At 36.9% G+C, this 23,008-nt stretch overlaps 2 protein-coding genes across 2 annotated transcripts; one reads left to right on the top strand and one right to left on the bottom strand.

The window, feature by feature from the left end:
- Window positions 1–701: 701 nt before the first annotated feature.
- LOC113237503 (ATP-dependent RNA helicase DHX8) lies at window positions 702–19,422 on the bottom strand. Its single transcript, XM_026474002.1, has 14 exons — window positions 19,329–19,422; window positions 18,434–19,215; window positions 16,641–16,802; window positions 15,866–15,970; window positions 15,391–15,537; window positions 13,888–14,182; window positions 11,890–12,107; window positions 10,927–11,174; window positions 9,043–9,709; window positions 8,041–8,181; window positions 6,997–7,149; window positions 5,183–5,508; window positions 2,894–3,073; window positions 702–952 (listed from the first exon to the last, which is right to left on the bottom strand). Exons 1-14 carry the CDS (start codon window positions 19,420–19,422, stop codon window positions 730–732), a joined length of 3,741 nt encoding a protein of 1,246 aa, XP_026329787.1. The 3' UTR covers window positions 702–729.
- Window positions 19,423–19,863: 441 nt separating this feature from the next.
- LOC113237505 (mediator of RNA polymerase II transcription subunit 9) lies at window positions 19,864–20,629 on the top strand. Its single transcript, XM_026474004.1, has 3 exons — window positions 19,864–20,062; window positions 20,162–20,267; window positions 20,357–20,629. The coding sequence occupies exons 1-3, from the start codon at window positions 19,956–19,958 to the stop codon at window positions 20,495–20,497; spliced, it is 354 nt and encodes a 117-aa protein (XP_026329789.1). The 5' UTR covers window positions 19,864–19,955; the 3' UTR covers window positions 20,498–20,629.
- The last annotated feature ends 2,379 nt before the right edge of the window (window positions 20,630–23,008 follow it).

Genomic DNA, 23,008 nt, shown 5'->3' on the forward strand with positions numbered 1-23,008 from the left:
TAGCTGAATGGGATCCTTTTGTACACGCCACAGCCACGCACGCACACATGTCAGTATAGTATTATGTAACCTGTTGTTGAAATGTTTTTACGCTGTTCTTTGTGTTATTTCTGTTCTAGTTATATTAGTCTTTGCTTTTGTATTTTTTTTTATAATGTGGCGTTACAATAAATGGTTTCTATTTCTATTTCAATACAAGTATTTCTCCCGGCCCGGGAATCGAACCTGGGACATCTGCGTGGCAGTCCGGCATGGTAACTGTTCGGCCACAGAGGCAGTTTATTAGCAAGGTAATTAAATCTTATACCGCTGCAATATGGTCGACTTTTTTTGGAGAACGTCTTTCAGTTATTGCCGCTAGATGGTAGCACATTGAATGAAACTATTTTTTAGAAACTACGACCAAGTGACTTTTGGCGTCTTCTGGTAATCGAAACTTAGGGCCCTTCCCATTGTTAATAGGTCAATGGCCCTTCCATTGTCTTTTTCAAGAGGTTCCTAACAAACCTGAATGAGGTTTGCTGCTCCACAAGCATCAGACTACATACATTATAGTTACATACTTCATTCTTGGTACTTTTAATCTCGCCTTCCTTAAGGACGTTCCAATCGAGATATGTACGTACATACGATGAGGTTCGTCGATAAAAATACGAAAAAATAAAACGAATCAAATACAATATTAAAACATAATTTAATCAAATGCCCATACACTTCAACGATTGCACGTTAATTCCTCCTTCTTCGCACTCGCGAGATTCTCCAAGCATTGGGTTCTTCATACTTGTTGTATAACGGCTCCAAGCGTTGGTTCTTCTTGAACTTGGAGAGCTTGGTGGGGTCGGAGAACTTGAAGAACGCTGGTGCGAACTCGACGAGCCATTTCGGATCGATCGTTGTTACCTCTCGCATGTATTCTTTCGTTGTTTGCACTAGCTCGTGGTATATTACCCTGTGGACCAACTTTTTGATTATAACAATGTAAAGAATTCTAAAAGTATAATGATAATAATAATCTCAGTACAGAGTACTAAAAAAACCGACCTCATAAGTACGTGGCATTATGTCTATTTGCTATGTTTTATTGAAATATCCTTAAATTCGCCACTATACAGGACTTGACACTGGAGATAATAAAAAATCTGTTCTCACTACTCAAAGAATATTGAGAGAAAAACGCCTTGAATTGTAGAAATAGCAAAATCAACCATTAAAATAATTGCTCCTAAGAAAATTTAGGCGCTACTTATAAAAATGAATCTTCATGCGTGAACAGCCACCCTTAGATGTGGATGATTTCATTCAAAATGAAATGGGACCACTATGGAAGTACCCCCTTTCCAACAAACAAAGAATCATGAAAATCGGTTCACAAATACCGGAGTTATCGCGTAACATACATACGAAAAAAACATACAGTCGAATTGAGAACCTCCTCCTTTTTTGAAGTCGGTTAAAAATAATAATAAATATCGACAGACATAAGACTGCAGTACTAATTAATATGTTTTATATATTAAATTATAAATTGAACTTAATAAAAATTCATTCAATAAAATAATTTGTAAAACTTAATATAGCGTAAATTGGAATGTTTTTCTTTGTAAAATTAAAAATAAGGTATTTAATTAATAAGTATTGTAACTATAGTGAAAAAATAGGGTGGTTTGCATCAATATTAGACATAACTGGTTGAAGAGTGTACCACCTCAGTGAACCGTGACCATGGGACCTGTAAAGGACCCGAAACGTCGGTTTGTTTGAAAAACAAATATACGAGATTTAAATCCGGAAATAGTTTCATTTCCTAATAATAATAAAGTTGAATAATAATAATTAACTATTAATGAATTATATAAGTTGGTTTCTATTATTATCAAAATATGACATAGTTAAATATTTAAACATCGATTTTCGATTTCACTAATCAAGATACAAGATAATTATTCGCTGAAAAATGTAGATAACAATGCAGGTCTTATAGTACATTTTATTAGATCGTACAATTCACCAAGACTTGGCACGTGAATATTTTACACAATTGTTATTTCACGTTTAATGTAGCATGCATTTAAACTTAAATTAACACAATAGCATAAACAGAAAATAGGAAATCATAAATATAACACACAATAGTTAAATTTCTTATTTTATGTTATCAAGTAAAAAATCATCAATATTTAGCATTGAGTAACTAACAAATTATGCAATTTTATTTAAAAATTTTTACAATTTAAGTCTTTAACAGCATCCGGTAATTTATTAAATAATTTAGGTGCTAATATGAACGTCGTTCTACTGTAAAATTCCAAATTAGGGCGATGTTTGGGCCGTATTTTTATTTTTAACCGACTTCAAAAAAAGGAGGTTTCAATTCGTCTGTATGTTTTTTCTTTGTATGTATGTTACGCGATAACTCCGCCATTTGTGAACCGATTTTGATGATTCTTCTTTTGTTGGAAAGAGGGTACCTCAGAAGTGGTCCCATTTAAATTTGAAGGAAATATTCCATTTCTAAGGGTAGTAAACTAAGGGGATGAATGACTTTTGAGGTCGGTTTTTTTAACCGGAGGTTAGGTTATATTCCTTGTGTTTCACATAAACACAGGTCTCGTTAATCATGGATGGCAGAGTTAATATCTTCAGTTTCCTAAAGTAAGGCACATAACTCATTCGCTGACCCACACCAATCATGGCCCTGACACATTTCTTCTGGGTTTTAAATAGTGGCATAATACGTATTGCAGCAGCATTTCCCCAGAGCAATAGTCAATATCGCAAACTAGAGGCTGCATAAGCGTGAAAAGCACAATCGTGTCCAATCACTTTTTCATGAAGTTACTATCGTGATAATTATCAAAGATAAGCCAATTGAAGGACAAAGAACACATACCATTCAGGTTGCCGATTGAAGAGCGCACTCGAAGGATGAATGTATACAACTTGGCTGTCTACCAGCGTGCGATACCCTTCCTGCGGATCCTTCTTGGCGGCGTTACGGAAGAACCCAGAACATATCGTCTTCTGGATACGTACGGTGTTCTTTCCCGCGGATACTACGTCTAATTTATGCCTGGGGAAATTTAGAAAATAATAAATTTTATCAGGAACAATAAAATTTCTAAATAATAATAATAAAACTCCTACTTTAATGAAAAAGAAAGATTATACAAGTTATAAAGTAAAATATCGTCGCCTTATTTTTTCAAATTCGTATCTCAAAGCACATAGTTACTGAAATGCAAAAATGGACGTATATACATATGTACAGGATGTTTTCACATCACATTTCCTTCATATTCAAACACTGGCTTTTACCTATTATTAAGAGCTCTCATGCCAAAAAAGTTTTGACGTTGCCTCCGCCCAAATTTGTGAAACAAATATATGCCTGAAGTTCGCGTGACATGCGACAGGAGATGTTGAATTTTGCCCATTAAAAGTACCAAATTCGTTTTAGCGGAATAACTCTAAAACTAAAGGGATTAAAAAAAATCCGTAGTGACAGTTGTCGATCATGCATAAATATAATGACGTATCTAATTTTTGTCCTAATAACCTGTAGCATTGCGAGGATAAATCGAAAAAATGTGTAATTAGAGGTCATTTCGTGATTTTTATGTATCGAGGAAACGTTATTGTTTTATGTTTCTGATTAATGTCTATGCTTGAATATATCGTGTAGTTACTCATACAATATTTTATTTTTAACTTTAAAGTGGATATACCCCTCTAAAATCAAATCGAAGATTAGGAATTTTTCCTCTGCTCCCTCTTAAAGTCCATCCAAATTAACACCCTTGATAAGAAATTTAAAATAAATACAAATTTTTGCCATCTCCTGAATAATTACTCTTTATACGATACGAGTTTGGGAAAGTACGACATCGACATGTGACACGCTGTAATGACAAGTTAAGAATGAACTCTCGTAAGTTTTATACCTGAATTATTTAAATCACACATCCATCTTGTGGATTCCTATCGGGATTCTTAACTGCCTCGGTGGCCGAACGGTTACCATGCCGAACTGCCACGCTGAGGTCCTGGGTTCGATTCCCAGGCCAGGAGAAGTGTATAGCCTACATTTATTTCTCTCGCGAGGGTGTAATTTGTGGTTGTCCATTTGTGTGTCCATAGCACCCGCGATACAGGGTTTCCCTAGTGCGGGGCTATGGGTGTGTTGCGTTTTTATTATTTTTATGTTAAATAGTAACAATTATTTCATAGAGTCATAAAATCTAAAAAAAAGGCACTTTGTTTAATTTTTTTTTTTTAATACAGATTTTCATTTGCTAATTCCTAAATATAAACTTTACTTAATTATATTCTCATAAGACGCGGTAGGTTTGACCTACCGTCGCTCAAGCAGAGGCCGTGGGTTCTAATCGCTTTCCTTCGCAACCTTGAGTTGTTCGGAATTTACGTGCGAATTTTTAATTTAAAATTTACCACGACGACAATTTCGGTCAAAGGTTGACAACTGTGGGATAACGTGTGAAGTCTGGGCGAGAATGGCGGACTATGGGCTAAACCTGAGAGGAGACCCGAACCCAGCGGTGGGACGTGTAAATGGGTTGATGATGATGACTTTATATTCTCACTTTTAGTTTTAGTTAAATGTGCTGGTGTATGTAGTGTTGTCATCGAGTATATAACCAGAAATAGAGACGAAATGTCATTTAATTTGTGTGAAAACTATTCTGCCATATCATTACTGTGACAACTGCGCTCCGATTGGCCAGCCCGAATTAGAAACAATTGACGGGTGTCGTCGATTATTTCACTTCAAATCGACCAGTTAACTTGAGTTTTGCTATAATGGACGAAAATTGCAAAATTACATACTTAATATTTAATTATCGGTGAAAATTGGTTCCGTTTGTTTTATAATTAGATGTTTTTCTCCACACCGCCGAATGAAACAGCACGCCCCTGTTAGAGATATTATCTATATTACAATAAATGCAGAATATTTTTGGAATATACGGAAACGTACACACAGGTCAATTGTTGGCGCTGTCTATATTCCAGTACAAACGAGTTTTGATATTTATAAGTGATGTATCACTGATGAGTTACCAGGAATGTATGTATAGTCATTATTTCGTCTCTATTTCTGGTTATATACTCGTGATGTATAGAAAAACAATTAATACTATAAATATCAAATTAATCTTACCTATCCATAATCCCAAGCAATTGCTTCCTGACATCCTGCGCTCGTTTTAAAGTTCGAATTTGAACAAAGTTCTCGTAGCACCACGCGTTAGAAAACTTGTTGTTCCTCCAGCTGTTATATACTGCCAGTAGCGTTAAATGGTCTCCTTCAGGTTGGTTGAACTTGGCCTTTTTCTGGTCAGCCAGTGCTTGCTTGTCTTTTGGTCGGTAGAAAACGTTTTGTACGCTGAGCATTGACACTATGGTTAGAATTTCGTCAGAACATTGGAGGGCGACGGACATTATTAGTATCTTTGATAGATTTGGTTCTAGAGGGAATTCCGCCATCTGTAAAAAAAAATAGTAGAGGTTTATCTTGCAATGGTTTTAGTGTATGTGTTTTTAAGACGGAGTAAAATAACACTTGCAGGGTAGCCAGTTTTCGTAAAAACTTTAAATAGTCATGTACTTGTTGTCGACAATTTTATCGATAGATTGTGAAAGTAACTGTAACGTACGTAAGTGTAACTGCCTCTTTGCCCGAACGGTTACCATGCCGGACTGCCATGCAGAGGTGCCAGGTTCGATTACCGGGCCGGGAGAAATATTTGTATGGCCTACATTTATTTCTCTCGTGAGTTTGGGTGTACGTTATTATTATTAACGTACGTAACATTTTGTTAAAAATATCAGAATTGTTAATGTTACGGCGGTCTAATGATTACTAATAATATTCTTTATTCTTAATACTACAGTTGGTCTATTAGTATCGAAATCAATTTTTTAGTCATGCACATTGTAATAACGGCAGGAGGATTTGATTATGTATATTAAATTCAAATGAAAAATGGAAATATGTAACCTATTTGCATTGACTTACAAATAAATGGACGACGGGTCTAATACAAAAACCACGAAAAAAATGTCCCTAGTCAACCTATTTAAACGTAGTGACATGTAAAGGAATATGTAAAAGCTAAAACGTTGTATTTAAATTGTAATGTCATCGCAGTACTGTCTAATTTTGCTTGCTTCGCTGTCAGTCGAACAAACGAAGACTATAGCGTGAATGACGCTCTGTATACGATTTTAACGCCCTATAAATACGATTTTAACGCCCTATAAGTTCGGACACTTTTTAGCGCGGACCCGACGTCCATATAATTGTAAGTCAATGTCTATTTGCATTTTTTGTAACGCAATTTGAAATCAATACCGCCACTAAATGAAAAAATCAAGAAAAATGAAAAATTTTGGAAAACGGTCATTAAAATTTCTGAAATTAAATTTAAATTTGAAAAAAAAACGAGTTTCGTTTATTAACCAGAACACCCAGACCAGAACCAAATTCGAAAAGTTAATTTCCCGAATAGGTCCTAACGTGAATCGAACCCGATACCTCCTCGTCCAGCGTCCACAGTGCAAACCGTTGGGCCATTGAGGTGGTAAAATTACTTTTGAATTCTACTTTTCTTCTGCCTATTACGACAAGAATATCGGAAAATCTAAAATTTGGGGCTATAAAGCTAATGCGTTGTCGGTTATGGGACATTCGATTATGCTGGATTTTTTGATCCCTCCAATCCATAGTACATGTGTTTCCATGCGATATGAATAATAATAATAATAACGTGCTTGACAACCACAGCAATTGGTTTCAAACTAGGAAATTGGCAATGCAATGAGTACCAGAGCTACGAAATTAACTACAGGACACTGCTCATAATACCCACAACTAATTTAAAACAAATTATTTTACAAATCAAATCGACTGGGAATTGAACCTGAGACTGAGAAGATGTTGTGCGCTTTTGTAATAATATGGTCTGATCTTACCCTACGGCCGAGTCTTGTGAGTAGACCCTCGGAGTCCAGCGCCGAAAGAGAGTGCAGCTGCTCCAGTGCCATGATCAGGGACTCGACGGGTGGCGCGTCCATGAAGTCGAAGTGCAGCAGGTCGTTGATGCCCATCGTTTTCAGCTGTAGCACCTGGAACACATCATTACATTACATTTTTTATTTTATTTTTTATAATATCAAGTGACGGGACGAAGTCGTGCGCCTGATCCTAAGCTACACGCCTGTCCATAACAGTTGCAGTGCCACTCAGAGCTTCAAATCGCAAAGATCTGAGGGGCACTGCCACTGCGCCTGTCACCTTGCGTTATAAGTTGTAATAATAAGTTGACAAGTCCCATGTGCCTGTAATTGTGTAACAAAAATAAATGTATTTAAATGCAGAAGTTCCACATACTTAAGTTCGGTCCGCCTGTAACGGAGCGTTACATGTTTATTTTCATTAAGGAATAAACGTTTTTCTGTTTTTACAAATATTGCAGTAAAGCATTTTTTAAATTTAGTTAAATCATAGATTTCCATCGACAACGGCGGTTTACAATAGCCTTTGCTCCGATGAACTAGCAAATTTTGAATAGTGACTGAGGGGAGGCGGGCGCGGACATATCGATCAAGTTCGAGACCATCATTTTTGCACTGTATGCAAAATAAAGCATTTTTTGCGATTTTCCAAGTTTTGCGTGAGGAAATTGACATGACCATAAAGTACAAAGCGAAAATGGCGGACTGAGCTCAACTATGTAGAACTCCGCGTACTGTTGGTACACGTACCACGCACACTAAGCACTTCTACGGTATTTATTGTTTTTTTTTAATCTAAGTGACGGGACGAATTAGTCTTGTGTCTGGTGGTAAATAAAACGGTTGCAGTGCCACTTAGAGCGTTTAATCGCAAAGATCTTAGGGGCACCGTCACCCTGAGACATAAGTTGACAAGTGCATGTAGTTTCGCCAGCATTAGCATTGTTCAACGTTTACTGCCAATATTAAATGTAGGAAGTCAATAAGCTATGTTATACTTACAGTTGTAGCAAGGTTGGTGCGTTGTATCTCAGGTACAGGCGTTGGCAGCATTTCGTCACGATATGCGCGTTCCGTGTACAGTCGGTAGCACTTGCCCGGACCCGTCCGTCCGGCACGACCAGCGCGCTGCTTTGCCGCTGCCTGTAAGATAAGAACACTCTTGTCAATATAATATATGTAGATGGTTCTTTTACGACCTCGATGGCCTAATGACTTGGACGGTTCTGGATAGTGCCCTGGAGTGAATTCCGTTGTTTTAGTACTTATATTATAGCTAATTCCCTATTTTGAAACCAGATAATAGATCTGGAGCATTATTGTTTGTAAAGTCGCGGCCTATCTCAAAAACGCCTATCCATGGTTTGAAAAACGAAACTAAGACAGATCGAAGGGATTTTTTCTGAGTGTTCGATCTTTGTATTAATAATTATAACAAACTAATGGAGTAATTTCACAGAAAAAATATAATTGAATATCAATTTAATAAAAATTTAAAAACTAAGGCTGTTTTGGCGCGTAAAGCCCACGAATAGTCCTTTTTTTTATAAGTGACAGGACAGACAAGTCGTGCGCGCTATCGTAAGCTACGCGCCTGTAGTGTTTTTTTTTCTTTTTATTGGGGAACAAACAATCTTATACAAATTATAAAATAAAAATACATTTAACTTATTAGTAAACCTTAGTGAACAAGTAAAAGGTATAAGCAAAGACGAGCAATGCTCAATTAAAACATGTTTGTCTTTTTTACTACACTATTCCACAACCACTGAACCTGAGAAACCCTGTGTTGCGGGTGCCATGGACACACACATAGACAACCACAAATTACATCCAAACTCACGAGAGAAATAAACGTAGGCTATACAAATATATCTCCAGGCCCGGGAATCAAACCTGGGACCTCTGCCTGGCAGTCCGGCATGGTAACCGTTCGGCCACGGAGGCAGTTTCTGAGATTTAGATCCGATAAAATACTCCCATTTCTAAAAAAAACAAACATACCTGTGAAATAGGCGTAACAACAAGCGAGTCCATGCCAGTCTTCGAATTGTACACCTTCTGCTTCACAAATCCAGGATCAACCACGTAGTAAATACCATCAATGGTCAGCGAAGTTTCAGCAATATTAGTTGCGATCACAACTTTCCGGGATCCCGGTGGGGCTGGTTCGAAAATTCGCGTTTGCATCTCGGAAGGCAATGCGGAATACACAGGTAGTATTATCAACTCCGGTACGTCAGGGCCTAGGGATTTCATCCGTTCATACAGTATCTCACATGCCGTATCGATTTCTTCTTGCCCAGTTAAGAAGAGTAGAATATCCCCCGGTGGTTCACGTAGATGTATCTGCATACATGTTATAAGTGACGCGTCAAGGTAGTCGGTTTCTGGTTCTTTCGTGTACAAGACCTCGACAGGGAACGTTCTGCCTGGTATGGTGAAGATTGGCGCTTCGAAGAAATATTGCGAGAATTTTACAGCGTCTAACGTAGCTGAGGTTACAATGAGTTTTAATTCTGGCCGTTTTTGAACCGCTTGTTTTAATAGGCCGAATAGGACGTCAGTGTGAATCGTTCGCTCGTGAGCTTCGTCTAACATAATGACGGAGTAGGATTTGAGATCGAGGTCCATGAGGCATTCGCGGAGTAACATACCGTCTGTCATGTACCTGGAAACACAAACTTGTTAATACACAGCGATGGTAGCTTTTTGGGAGAAATAGAATTTAATTTTACTGCCGCCAAGCAGTGATGTCAGCATTATTGTGTTCCAGTTTTGAAGGGTGCTGGTGAAATTATAGGCACATGGGACTTGTCAACTTATGTCTCAGGGTCACGGGGGCAGTGGCAGTGTTCTCAGATCTTTGCGAAGCTCTGAGTGGCACTGCAACTGTTATGGACAGGCGTGTAGCTTACCATTAGGCGCACGACTGTTCGTCCCGTCACTTGATATTATAAAAAATATAAATAGAATGTGTCCATTACTGTGTTCCGATTTTGAAGGGTAAGGGTGTTGGTGAAGTTGCAGACATATGGGGCTTGTCAATTTTATGTCCCAGGGTGACAGGCGTGGTGGCATTGCAACTGTTATGGATACGCGTGTCGCTTAACTCATAGTGAAGCTTAATCATGTAAGCGGATCATTAACTTAAGCAATAAATGCATGACGTTTACACATAGAAAATCTTTTTTAAAGTTTGTTAGAGACAAGATCTCGGTGGCTCAACTGCAGGGTGTGTTGTTATTAAGATGTTTATTTTCCCTGATATTTATCATGATAATTATCAGATATATATTTTTTACCCACAATTTTTTTTTTCAAGTACGGGAACAGAGCGTAAATACATAATAAATCCTGTATCTTAGGACTCCTGGTCTCTACCTCTTGGTTCAACAAATTGTATTCTTAAGATTATATCATTCACAAGTATGGTAGGTAATTACTTTAGCAGGTAAATGTGTGGATTGTTTGTGTGTGTTTCATTCTAATTCATAGTTTTGTCTCTTTAATTATTATTGACTAAAAATGACAAACAGTCAGAAAACTAAACACTTATAAATATGAAGAAAAATTTTCAGGTAAACGATTTGGTTTATGACTTATTCCAGATTGACATTAGATACTTTTGGATAAATCTGTGAGATAAACACATGACACGAAGTTCATTTTTTAAATATTATAACAAATTATCAAGTATATTTATCAAGATAATTATTATACCAATTATCATATAGTTATCATGACAATTATCATAATAGTTATCGTAGTAATTATTATGATAATTATCAATAATAATTATCACTTCTAAAATGTCAAGAAATGTATACAATTGGTCAAGTAGGTGGCAAGCTAGAGCTAGAACTAGAGAAAAGGCAAAGAAGTTACTTGATGACGGTCTCCGGACTGGTGCAGTCTTCGAAGCGGATGGTGTAGCCCACCTCCTGGCCCAGGCGGCAGCCGAATTCCTCGGCCACGCGCTTGGCCACGGACATGGCGGCGACGCGGCGCGGCTGCGTGCACGCGATCTTGCCGCGCGCCGTCAGCCCGCACTCCGCCAGGTACTGTGTGATCTGCGTCGTCTTGCCCGACCCCGTCTCGCCGATCACTATCAAGATCTGGTTGTCAGCCACCGCCTACGGAGTTCCACAACTAATAATAATAACCTCCCTAAATCCAGCAAACTACAATGGGAAAAGCGCTAAAGGCCCAATGTACATTCAAATGTACTAAATATATGCTTCAGACCCAAGCAAGTATACCCTCAGTTTTGTATGCAAAACCTAATTTTCTGGATACCCTCTAAAATGGTTATTTATCAGTAGTCCGAAACGACATTTTCCAGAAATTTACTTTTGCTCGAATTTTCAAAACCTCGAAAATAATTTTTAGAGGAAAATGTTTTTTCTTTTAAACCTAACGTAATCGTGTCTTTGCGATAAACGTCTAACATATCTCAAAAGAACAACGGTTTCGTTATAATTCGGTTTTCGGTGTAACGAAAATTCGAACAAACGTTATTTCGGAAAAAAAATCGATTTTGTGATAGGTTACCCTATAAAATGCATGGAGTTAAATTTGAACGCGACATTTTCATTATAATGTACACTGGTCGTTTATTTCATCATAAAAATTATATTGTTTGGGTCTGAATCACTTCACATATGTACATTTTGATGTACACAAGGCCTTAGGAGGATAAAAGTATTTTCATCTCCACAAAAAAACATATTACAGCTAGAAACAGTTTGCACATTGAGTGTTAGCTGCAAATGCAGCAAGCGACTTTTGCCCAATGTGAGATGACCTTAAGTCCAATAAAAAACGCATAGCAAATAAATTATCACGTACCTTGGTTAATTCATCCCTCAACTTATAAATAGGTAGCGATTGCCTTTGCTCCAGCAGTGACAAATTAGTCTTCTTGCCAAACGATGACTTCTTCCCACCAATCACATGTTTCTTCCACTCTGGCAGGTCCTGTGGAGTGATGCCAGTCCCCCTCATATTGGCTGCTAGAGCTCTACCATCGGACTCTGGTAATGGATCTATCCAATTCTTATTTAAACCTATAATGTGAAATAAATTCATTGTTAATAACAAATAAAATTTAATTTCTGTAAAAGCGGTTAATTTGATGCATCTAGTATATAACCGGAAATAACGAGACGACACGAAACGAAATGAGACGAAATGTCATTTAATTTGTTTGAAAACTATTTTGACAAATCATTACTGTGACAACTGCGCTCCGATTGGCCCAATTTAAAACAATTGACGGGTGCCGTCAATTGTTTCACTTCTATTCGACCAGTTTAACTTGTGCTTTCCTGTAATGGACGAAAATCGCAAAATTACATATTTAATATTTAATTACCGATTAATTGTGATTCCGTTAATTTTTTAATTAGATGTTTTGCTGTTTTTCTCGCACCACCGAATGGAACAGCCCCCATTGTTAGAGATATTATCTTTATTACAATAAATACAGAATATTTTTGGAATATACGGAGACGTACACACAGGTCAGTCATTGGCACTGTACTACTATTTCAGTTTTCTAATTTATGATTTCAGTGCAAACTAGAATTGATATTTAAAAGTGATACAAGGCCCATTTGCCTGATGAGTTGCCATGGATGGATGGGTCTTATATGGTCTCTAGTTCTGGTTATATACTCGATGATTTGATGTAACATAAGCACATGGTTGTAAATTAGGTGTGATATACTAAATTGGCTAAGACAAAAGACACTAAGGGTGTAGTCACAACAACAAAAGTATTCAGCTCATGTGACTATATACTATAATAATAATGAGGCAGACAACCACTAAAATAACCGGGTCTCATCCCTGTACTATGACTACTAGAGTGCAGATTTTACTCCGGTGCACTATAAGAACACTCACCTAACATAATTTGCAAGGCTGCAAAGTTGTTGCTTGACGTGAGTGCTTGTATTGAAACTAGAGCAAGCGAAGGAAGCTAAGGGTCGTATTCTAGAACTCTACTCAATGCTCAAGTCAGGATTGCAATTGAAACACAAGCCCTGGAAATACGACCCTAATGGCAGGGACTTGAGTATGATATCAAGTGCTTTAAACCATACTCAAATCCTAACTTGAGCATTGAGTAGAGTTCTAGAATACGACCCTAAGATTCACTTGCTTTCCTCGTGGTTCAAAAATAGATTCCTGGGCGTAGCAAGGGTTTCAAGGCACAAAACGCAAAACAACTTTGCTGCCGAGTGAGACACACAAGTTTTCACCTCACTATAGCGAGGAAAATGGTAGATGAAAGAAAGAAACAGTTGAACTATTACAAGTCAGTTTCAAACTTAGAGGATGGAAATAAATAATGGAAGATTTTTTCATCGAAAGAAAAAATTAGGTACACCACAGTCCACTGTTAATTTCTAATTTCAAAAACCTTCAAGACTCAACTCACACTGACGCAGAGTCGAAGGCGTCGAGACGCGTCATGTTTTTCGTCTATAGCATATTCATCTCTATTTTCCCATTAATAAGGTACAAATTTGTGTTACGCAAATATGGAATCGCGCGTCGACGCTTGGTTAAAGGCGAGCGGTTTCGCGCGTCGCCATGCGTTGTAGCTGAAAAACAGGACGCGACACGAGACGCTTCGACTCTTCGCCAGTGTGAGTTGAGCCTTACTAAACGCTTTTGCACGCAGAAGCCTTTCCGAGCTAGTGAGGTGAAAAAGTTATTTTCCAAATTGGTCCTACTAGGAACCGAATCTGGGAATCCCTAATGCAGCGAGGCCACCGAAGTCATAGTGTATTAAGGAGTATAGTTGCCTAAAGTGTGTATGTGACTCTGTAGGCGTACCTGTAGGTAAACTTTCCATCTCCTGCTCCCTCTGTATCATTTTCTGTTCCCGTCTCTCTTTCGCAAGGGCAGATTGCATCATAGCAGCTTGTGCCAGAGACCCGTCTGGATTCTTCACAATCCTCACCGGCGACAGATCATGTAACGCCCTGCCGTGACCTTGAAGGAACGGCGGTTCTTCTTCTACAAGTTCTATTTCTATATCAGCTTCTCCATCTTCGTCTTTTGGTAGAAGACCGGTCTCTTCGTCGAAGTCTGGCAACTCGCTCTTGTCTATTACCCCTGATGATATCATCTGGAATATAAACAACCCATGTATCAATAAAACAATTTACATATTTATTTATATTGAACACTTAGAAAAAATTCCTTCGATCCGGCCGGATTCGAACCGACGTTCTAGCAGACCGTGTCAGTGCCGCTTTGCCAACTAAGCCACGGAATGAATCAGCGGACCTTACGAATTTTTCTATGTGCTTGTTGCAGATCTTTGTTTCTGATTTTTTAACGACTTTGTATGCCGTAGCGCCATCTGTGAGAAATTTATTTCTTCACTCAGAGAGGTAGGTACCTTTACAGCTACCATCGGTGACTAGAGATGTCGCTTTAGTCATTGTAATTTTGAAATTTTTTATTGAATATCACGATGTTTTACTAACATGATATTCATCAACTTCCTCCTAACGTTAGTCCATTTTTCCCTTTGTGCATGTGCTATGTAAATTTATTTAAAAAAAGTTTGTTTCTGTAATATGTGTAGGTTCTCTGTCGTTGTAGACACACATTAGAAAGATGTGTTGTAGATTCTCCTCTCAGTGTATGTTGTCGAATTCACCGGTCAATTTTTAAGTTGAAACGCGTGCGGTCCTCAACTCGACATTGGCGAAATCATCGATTACTTCGATGGGGCCATAACATTTAAAAGAAGAAGAATTATTAGTTTGTTAAAAGCTCCACTAGTTTGTTATAATTATTAATAACAAAGATCGAACACTAGAAAAAAAATATCTTGGTAGTAAATCATAGCGACATTCAATAAAAACTTTTAAAGAATTTATATAATCTGCAGATGATGCTTTCCACAATCTAGAAATCTGCTGTCCTAAAGTAGACTCAATTTATTTGGATGGAAGTGTCGCATTATGGAATAACCTAACCTCAGTACAAAGTACTAAAAAAACCGACCTCAAAAGTCGTTCATCCCCTAGTTTACTACCCTTCGAGGTGGAATATTTTCTTCAAATTGAAAAGTGATCATTTCTGAGCTACCCTCTTTCCAACAAAAAAAGAATCATTAAAATCGGTTCACAAATGGTCGAGTTATCGCCTAACATACATACAGAAAAACACAGTCGAATTGAGAACCTCCTCCTATTTTTAAAGTCGGTTAAAAATATAAAAACAATTCTTTATTAAACCTCAAACTATACGAAATTGCGGAGTCAGCCACCCTGCTTTATGTATTCAGGTAAACAGTGTACACGAAAACCTTTCAATGGTTACCTGCTTAATCTCCCACCGCTCTGGGCTGGAGATTCTTGTGACGCGCTTACGGCTGGAGTCCTCGTCGGGGTCGAGGCCACCCTGCAGCCCAGCCAGCACTGTGGCCGCCGGTGCTGGCCGATCGGGATTACGCCCTTCGCGTTCGGCCTGTTATTAACATCAGTAAGTTTCAAACATTTACAAATATGCATACATGGTGAAGGAAGCAAGTGACATTTCTTACGTTTCGTTTCTTGCTCCAAGAATTAAGAAATTTCTTTGTACCATAAAATTGTTCAAATACAGTATAACAATTGTAATTCACAATGTTTTCTTATAAATACTTACCTAATATTTGTGTAAAATTTGATCATTTGTTTTTTCTATAATACCATAGAACAATTGAAACAAACATTTCCTTTTTAAGATAATCTAACTCGCCATTGGCGATTGGTTTTTTTATATTGATAAAAAGATATTAAAATTAGGAACGTACCTCCAAATGAGCATGAGATGTTGGATTCAGATCTTTGCCTGTCTCCTGGCAGACATCTTTCATGGTAAGAGAGACTTTTTGGCCTGTCACAGATATAACTTTCACCTGCAATAAAGACAGAAACGTAGATTAAATTAATTATCCTAGGTTTTTTTCTTCAATGTAATAAATTACAACAAAACGTGATAAACGTGCTGAGTAGAACAATTTAGGTAAATTTGCTTTCTTTTAAAGCTTCATAGACAAAGAGATTGGAAGACGATGCATAAGTCAAACCTCTTTTATTTGTACTAATAACTTGTTGCCTAACAAAATATTGCCAAGCTTTACAACTGGCAAAGTTGGTAATCATACAATATCTTTTGGTTTTGAATTTATTCTGGGCAGGGCCCCCTGGGGTACAAACGTTAACATTGTCACCCAAGGCGGAACAGAACGATGGAAACGCGGTCGATCCCTAACTAGTCAATTTTTTTACATAAAATTAGAAAATATTTGAAACAACGATATCCTGAACAACACAAAGGTAGCGGCGGCAGGGGAACATAAAACCACAACCGAGTGGAGCCTGCCTGAACGATCGAATGTCGAATGCCCGAACGAACTATGTACTTTCGTAATCGGTGGCATTGCAACTGTTATGGACAGACGTGTAGCTTACCATCAGGCGCACGTCCTGTTCGTCCCGTCACTTGATATTGTAAAAAACTAAAAAATATACATATTTTTGACTGTTATAATGTTGGGGCACCATTCTCCTCAAAATAACACTTACCTTGACTCTGTCTCCACGGTTAACGACATCAGAGACATTGGTAACTCGTCCTTCGGCCCTAAGCTGTGAAATGTGCACAAGGCCCTCCCACCTCTTGCGGACACCTTCTATTTGGACAAAACAGCCAAACGGAACGATGTTCGCTACGCGACCGTTGTAGATCTGTAATAGTAAAAATGAAATAAGATTTTTTTAAATTTCTACCTTCAATCACAACAACTCCATTTAAGCATTATTCAGAAATTATGAAAGTTGACTCTTTATATAAAAAATAAATGCAGGAGTTTGTTATAAACTCTAGCTGCTCTAGTGTATCAAGAAATATTTTATAAAATTACATAATGTATTTGTATAGTGTATTATTAACTATATTCATTATTGACGATATTTCGAAAGAAAGGTCATGAAATAAGTAAAAAAACTTCCAATTGCGATTAGTAGTTTTTTAAACTTATTTCATATACTGAATATAAATATTATATGTATAACTATAAAGGCTTTTAGTCCTACATATAATGTGAAAATTAAAAAAGATTAAATCATCTCATCTGAAGAACAGAGTCCCATGTGTTTCTATAGCGAAAAGAGAATAGGCATGTTACGAGAATAATTTCGTTATTCAAAGTAAGGCTATGTAAAGGTGTTTTGAGAATTTACATATCTTATTACGCTTCGGAAATATAAAATCGAACAACAGTTGATCTGACATCCACAGCGAAGAAGAACGAACATAATGTACTGTGTCCTGAGAATAAGTAGTCATGCACATGGACCTGTCGAAATGCAGGCTAAGATGTTTGTTACTTCATTATACTATTAATCAAATCTACTTGAAAATAGTCAAATAAATTGTTTTACATCTGTATAAGCACCAGCTACTTTTGTATAAGAAACTCATGAGAAGAGGCTTGTAAACAAATACATAAGATACATAATATAAAATAGAAGATAAATCATGACGATACAGATACAACAAAAGTGTCTAGGGATCAAGCACTAATTTGCAAATTACTTAATTGATTTTTTATTTACTTAAATTTTATTACTTATTACTTAAAAATGTTTAATTAATTTCTAAATATTTTTTTTAACACTAATGGTTTTTTTAGACAATTTTATAATTTAGAACAAAATAAATGAAAAAGTAAATAATATAATAAATATATTTATAACCAAATATTTTAAAGAAATACCTCGATCCCTAAACATTTTTGATGTGTGTAGATAGCACACACTTAGTAACAGTAGAGCTCCTTGTGAAAGAAATTGTCTAGGAAGTACTGCCATGTTATCTATTTCTGTCACGTTATCTATTTCTGCTACCAAGCAGTAATTCCGTATTCAGCATTACTGTATTCCGGTTTTGAAGGGTAAGGGAGCTGGTGAAATTACAGGTACATGGGACTTGTCAACACAATCTCAGGGTGACGGGCGCATTGGCAGTGCCCTTCAGATCTTTCCGATTTAAAGGTCTGAGTGGTACCGCAACTGTTATGGACCGCGCGCGCGGCGTTTCATTAATTTTTTTACGAAAATGTTTATTTTTTTGCGTTATTTCAAAAAAAATACTGCAACATCCAAATGCTGTACTTTCCTAACCTACAAAACCTGTTTCCTATCATTTATTTTCGAATATTTCAATAATTTTTATTATCAAAACTACGAGTTTCCTAAAAGCTAATATTTTAGGATTAGACTGCTAACTATGTAATCTATTCACCATATTAATTTCAACTCTCAACTTGTGCGATGGTAAAATACAGTTGAGCCAAACTAAGAATGTTTCCACTCACCTTGCCAGGCTCTGGATCATCACTCATCTCCACCTCAGGACTTCGTTTTCTCTCCCTTTTTCCATAATCGTACTTTACCTCCCGATCTTTTGAACGAGATCTCTTTTTCCCTCTTGACCGGGACCTCCTTCCTCTTGAGCGGGATCTATGACGGTCTCTCGACCTGCGTCGGTCTTTAGACCTAGATCTATGGCGATGGCGACTTCTAGATCGTCTTCTCTTATCTCTATCTCTACTCCTACTCCTTTTTTCTCTACTCCTACTTCGCCTACTTCTTCTATCTCTAGAAGATTCTCTTCTCTTGGTTCTAGTGTCTTTTCTATCTCTACTACTACTTCTGTCTCGTTTTTTCTCATCTTTCTTTTCTATTTTGGTTTCAGTCTTGCTAGGTCCCGAGTTGGAGGGAGCTAGAGCTTCCAACTCAGCCATAGCTTGGTCAACAATATTATCTGAGGGGGTTTTCACTTTTGATTCCTCCTTAAATATCTCTTTTGATGTGATTCTCTTGTTCTCATCTTTATCGTCATCGCTTTCATCATCAGAAGAAAATACTGGTTTTTTATTAGGAATAGCAAGCCCAGGGAATTTGTTAACCAACGAATTCTGGTTATTCGGTTCAGTGTCATTGTTTTGTGCAGCATTGTTAACAGGTTTCATATGCTGTATGATACGAAGCAGATTTGTCATAAAGGAGTCTGAGAACTCTGCCCCATTTTCAAGGAGAGCTTTTTTAAATGCGTCGAAGGCAGGATTTTTATCTGCCAAGTCTATGATGAATTCAGCTGTAAATAAGAGATTTTAATTAACACCTCTTACGATGTCATTAAGCATAATGATACAGTAGAAGAGTGATCATCGCAAGGCAATTGGTGAATGTATGAATAAATTGACGTACCTAAATCCTTGTCATTTAAGCCTAAGTGGTTGTCCAACTCCGTACAAACTTTTGATACCAGCGAAAGATGTTCTAATTTCGCTACTTCATCCATTCTGATGGTATTTTAAGCATTTAAAAGCAATAAATTATTAATAAAAACATTGCACAAGGAAAACACTCATCTATAATGATTTTTTTTTCTGTTTTGGCAGCTTGGACCATAGCTTGCACACAATATATTTTTTTAATTTATTGAGCATTGGCTATGAGGCCATTTTAAAACTACAACAAAACAAATAAATGAATTAACTTGGCCATCAACCTAAATTATATTTTTGATACAGGTTCATTTATAGAAAAGAATAGCACTATAAGAGAAATCAATAACTATCTCTTTCCTGGAAAACATATTACACTACTAAAACATAATGCCAACTTGAATGTTTATAGAATGATTGAATACACGCAAATTGTTCTGTAGTCTATGATTATTTGACATTTATTGATATCATTTTTTTTTCTGTATGTGCATATAACCTCAAATTATATTGCCTGTGTACCAATTCAATCAATTTGCACTGTATGTTTCGAAAGGCAAGTTTTTTACAATAATTCGTGTTCAGTTTTTCATTAAATATCATTCCTATGATGGAAAACAACACAGATCATTCTGAGCAGAATAATTTCAGTCCGTTATCAGTGCAGGACGTAGATGTAGACTTCTTGCCTATTGTATACGAAATCATACGAAGGTATTTTCTGTAGTATTTATTTTTAGCTGGTAGTTGTCATTTCATTTTTGTTATGTGCGCATAATAAACTTATTTTCATTTTTTACTTTGTATTTTCAGCGTAGAAAGAGATTATCACGACAATTCGGCCAAGGCAAGGGAATCGCAGGATTGCAGTCAAAAGGTTCTGGAATTGCAAAAAAAGTTCGACGTCGCTCGTTCTCAGGTACTTAGCAATATTTAAATGTCCATACACATGTTTGTTTATATAACCCGCTCTTTACATATCTTATGTAACAAAATTGCGCCTTACAGATAAGGCGACTTCCAGGCATTGAATTTAACAAACAGGATCAATTGAAACAGTTTGAAATACTCCACACTCAGCTGCGTTTGAAGCGTGAACTTTTGCAAAAGTATCGGAACATGTGCTCATTTGAAACATCATTCAAGTGAGTGAGAAATGCCACTGCGCGCCTTGTTGAGGTACCTGGCTAATAACGAGGAGCTAGTGCGGAAGATTGCAGAATCATATCCTGTGAGACGTGCAGCACAACTGACTGTCGCCATGTTATATAAAAGCAAAGATAAAGTTAACAGTTTGGGCCCTAGGAAAATAAAGCTCATAATGGATTTCTTGAAAAAGTTCCAGTCTAACATGAGAGAAGAAATACAAGATGCAAAAAAGCAAATGAAAAAATGAATTGGTTGTCATCTACAGTCAGATTTTTAATTACCTGGACAAAACTGGCATTTATTGTATTCAGTTTTTGATGAAATAAAAATGTCTAAGAGATCAATTTTAGAACTCGCTCAGTTTAGCATTTCTTTTTTGCTAATTTTCATTCATTCATTAAGAACTGAACAAATTACATCACTCCAAAAACAAGGCAACATTATTTTAAATAGAAAAAAAAATTAATTTGGCCCTATATCTGTGCTAAATTATTTTTACGGTGGATGACATTGGTGTCGTTCATCGTAATTTTTATATATTATTTTTACTAACTTGACGCTGACGAAATCCTAAAAATGGCACTGCCAATGAGTAAAAAGAAGAAATTGCTTTGGCTGTCTGGTTGCAAAAGGCGACTGTGTCGATTTCATATTAATGTTATGGAAATAGAATATTGCCTCTAGTTGCCAGTTACTTGTATCCAACCTTAGAAGATGGAAAAAATAAAGGAAAAGTGCTGCCTTATCTACAGAATAAATGTCGCTATCTAAACCAAAAATGTCCACCACAAATGGCGGATTTAATGTTGTACCATCATAGATCCTTATGTATGGCTTGAAAGTTGAAACTGTTGTTACTGTGTTTTATGTTTGCAAATTTGTGTAAAAACAGCACCGCCAATAAGTAAAAAGAAGAAATTGCTTTGGCTGTCTCTGGTCGCCGCAAAAGGCGACTTTGTCGATTTCATATTAATTTTATGGAAATAGAATATTGCCTCTAGTTGCCAGTTACTTGTATCCGACCTTAGAGAATGGATATCCAACACATGTTTGCGCGACACCTATTATCTTACTAATATTTTACTCAACAACTTCAATCAAAGGTCATGAAATAAGTTAAAAGAATCACAAAGCTGCTTGGAGTGTCCTTATTCCATCCTCTAAGGTAATGTCCAGTTAATAAAAAATCTAACTGTAACAGTTGTTTATGATCATCTATCACGTGTGTGTAAGGCTAATACCACTTAGTTGTGTATTTGGGTTAGGTCAATTTGACTGTAAATAAATAGTTTTTAGTATTTAGCTATACTATTTTATACTATTTTAGTGCATGTTTTATATCCGTATAGAAAAATAAACACAATATACTTGGAGCTAGTTTATTTCTCACTGAACAAATCAATAAAAATATCCTCTTACTTAAACTAACAAATCACATGAATGGTACTGAATTAATCAAATACTGATATCTCACAAAGAGCAGCTAGCCTCACTAACACACTATACTATGCATAGTTTCATGTCGCACCTGATTTTGTAGGTAACTTTGAAACAAATTGAGATTTGATATTCTAGGTGAACGCTTACTTGTGGGCAATTTACGCGGAATTTTGCATAATTAATTAATACAATAGCATCAGACATTTATGTCGCAACGAAGTCGTACGATCTCGCTCAGACTTCGAAAGCGAACTTTCTCTAAGATCGTCATATCTATCCACCTATTCAAATGTGTATTTTCCGAGCACATAATTCGACCTACCTCACATTTTTATATTTAAATATCTAAAAAATTAAATTATTGTCAAATTTTCCCTTTTTGACAAATTCAAATTTATAACAACAACGTGCGGATACAAAAGATTAAGGCTCTTAGGGTCGTATTCCAGAACTCTACTCAATACTCAAGTCAGGACTTGAGTATTGCAGTGAGCACTGAAAATCATACTCAAGTCCTTGCCATTAGGGTCGTATTTCCAGTACTTGAAATCATACTCAAGCCTGCTCAAGTCCTGACTTAAGCATTGAGTAGAGTTCTGGAATACGACCCTTAATGAAGAGATACTGACTAGAAACTTAACAGGAAACTTGAAAGAACATGTAAAATCTTGGGCAGCTAGAAAACAAGAGTGTAGATTCTGCCACGAGGCGGATCAAAGTTCTCTGCACCTCCTTACCCAACGCTAACGTAAGAAACTTCTGGGAAAACAGATCTCAACCAGTGGTACAGTCCTCTAACAATCCTTCAGTTCTTTAACACTGGCCTTGGCACCGAACTGTAAGTAGTGTTGAATAATAGCCGCACCCACGTGATGGAAAACGTAAAAATGGGCGTCAACATCAAAGTTGGGAGGATGAGCTGAAGCTAGCTGCAGGATCATGTTGGAGAACAGTAGCTCTTGATAGAGCGTACTAGAAAGATCTGGAGTAGGCGTATGCCAAGAGGCACGCTGAATTAAGAGATATAATGTAAAAATTTAAAAAAATGTAAAAAGTATTTGTAACGCAGCT

This window comes from Hyposmocoma kahamanoa, unplaced genomic scaffold (assembly GCF_003589595.1).
Source record: "Hyposmocoma kahamanoa isolate Upper Pololo Valley unplaced genomic scaffold, ASM358959v1 93, whole genome shotgun sequence".
NCBI lineage: Eukaryota > Metazoa > Arthropoda > Insecta > Lepidoptera > Cosmopterigidae > Hyposmocoma > Hyposmocoma kahamanoa.

Bases quoted from the DNA above. Each gene is read 5' to 3' on its own strand.
- LOC113237503 (XM_026474002.1), bottom strand. From the start codon at position 19,422: ATGGATGAAGTAGCGAAATTAGAACATCTTTCGCTGGTATCAAAAGTT. The intron at 9,710-10,926 runs GTAACTTCTTTG...TTGTGTTTCCAG, and splicing joins AGTCCGGAGACCGTCATCAA to GTACATGACAGACGGTATGT. The intron at 7,150-8,040 runs GTAAGTATAACA...GATGTGTTCCAG, and splicing joins GCACCAACCTTGCTACAACT to GTGCTACAGCTGAAAACGAT.
- LOC113237505 (XM_026474004.1), top strand. From the start codon at position 19,956: ATGATGGAAAACAACACAGATCATTCTGAGCAGAATAATTTCAGTCCG. The intron at 20,063-20,161 runs GTATTTTCTGTA...TTGTATTTTCAG, and splicing joins GTATACGAAATCATACGAAG to CGTAGAAAGAGATTATCACG. The intron at 20,268-20,356 runs GTACTTAGCAAT...TGCGCCTTACAG, and splicing joins TCGACGTCGCTCGTTCTCAG to ATAAGGCGACTTCCAGGCAT.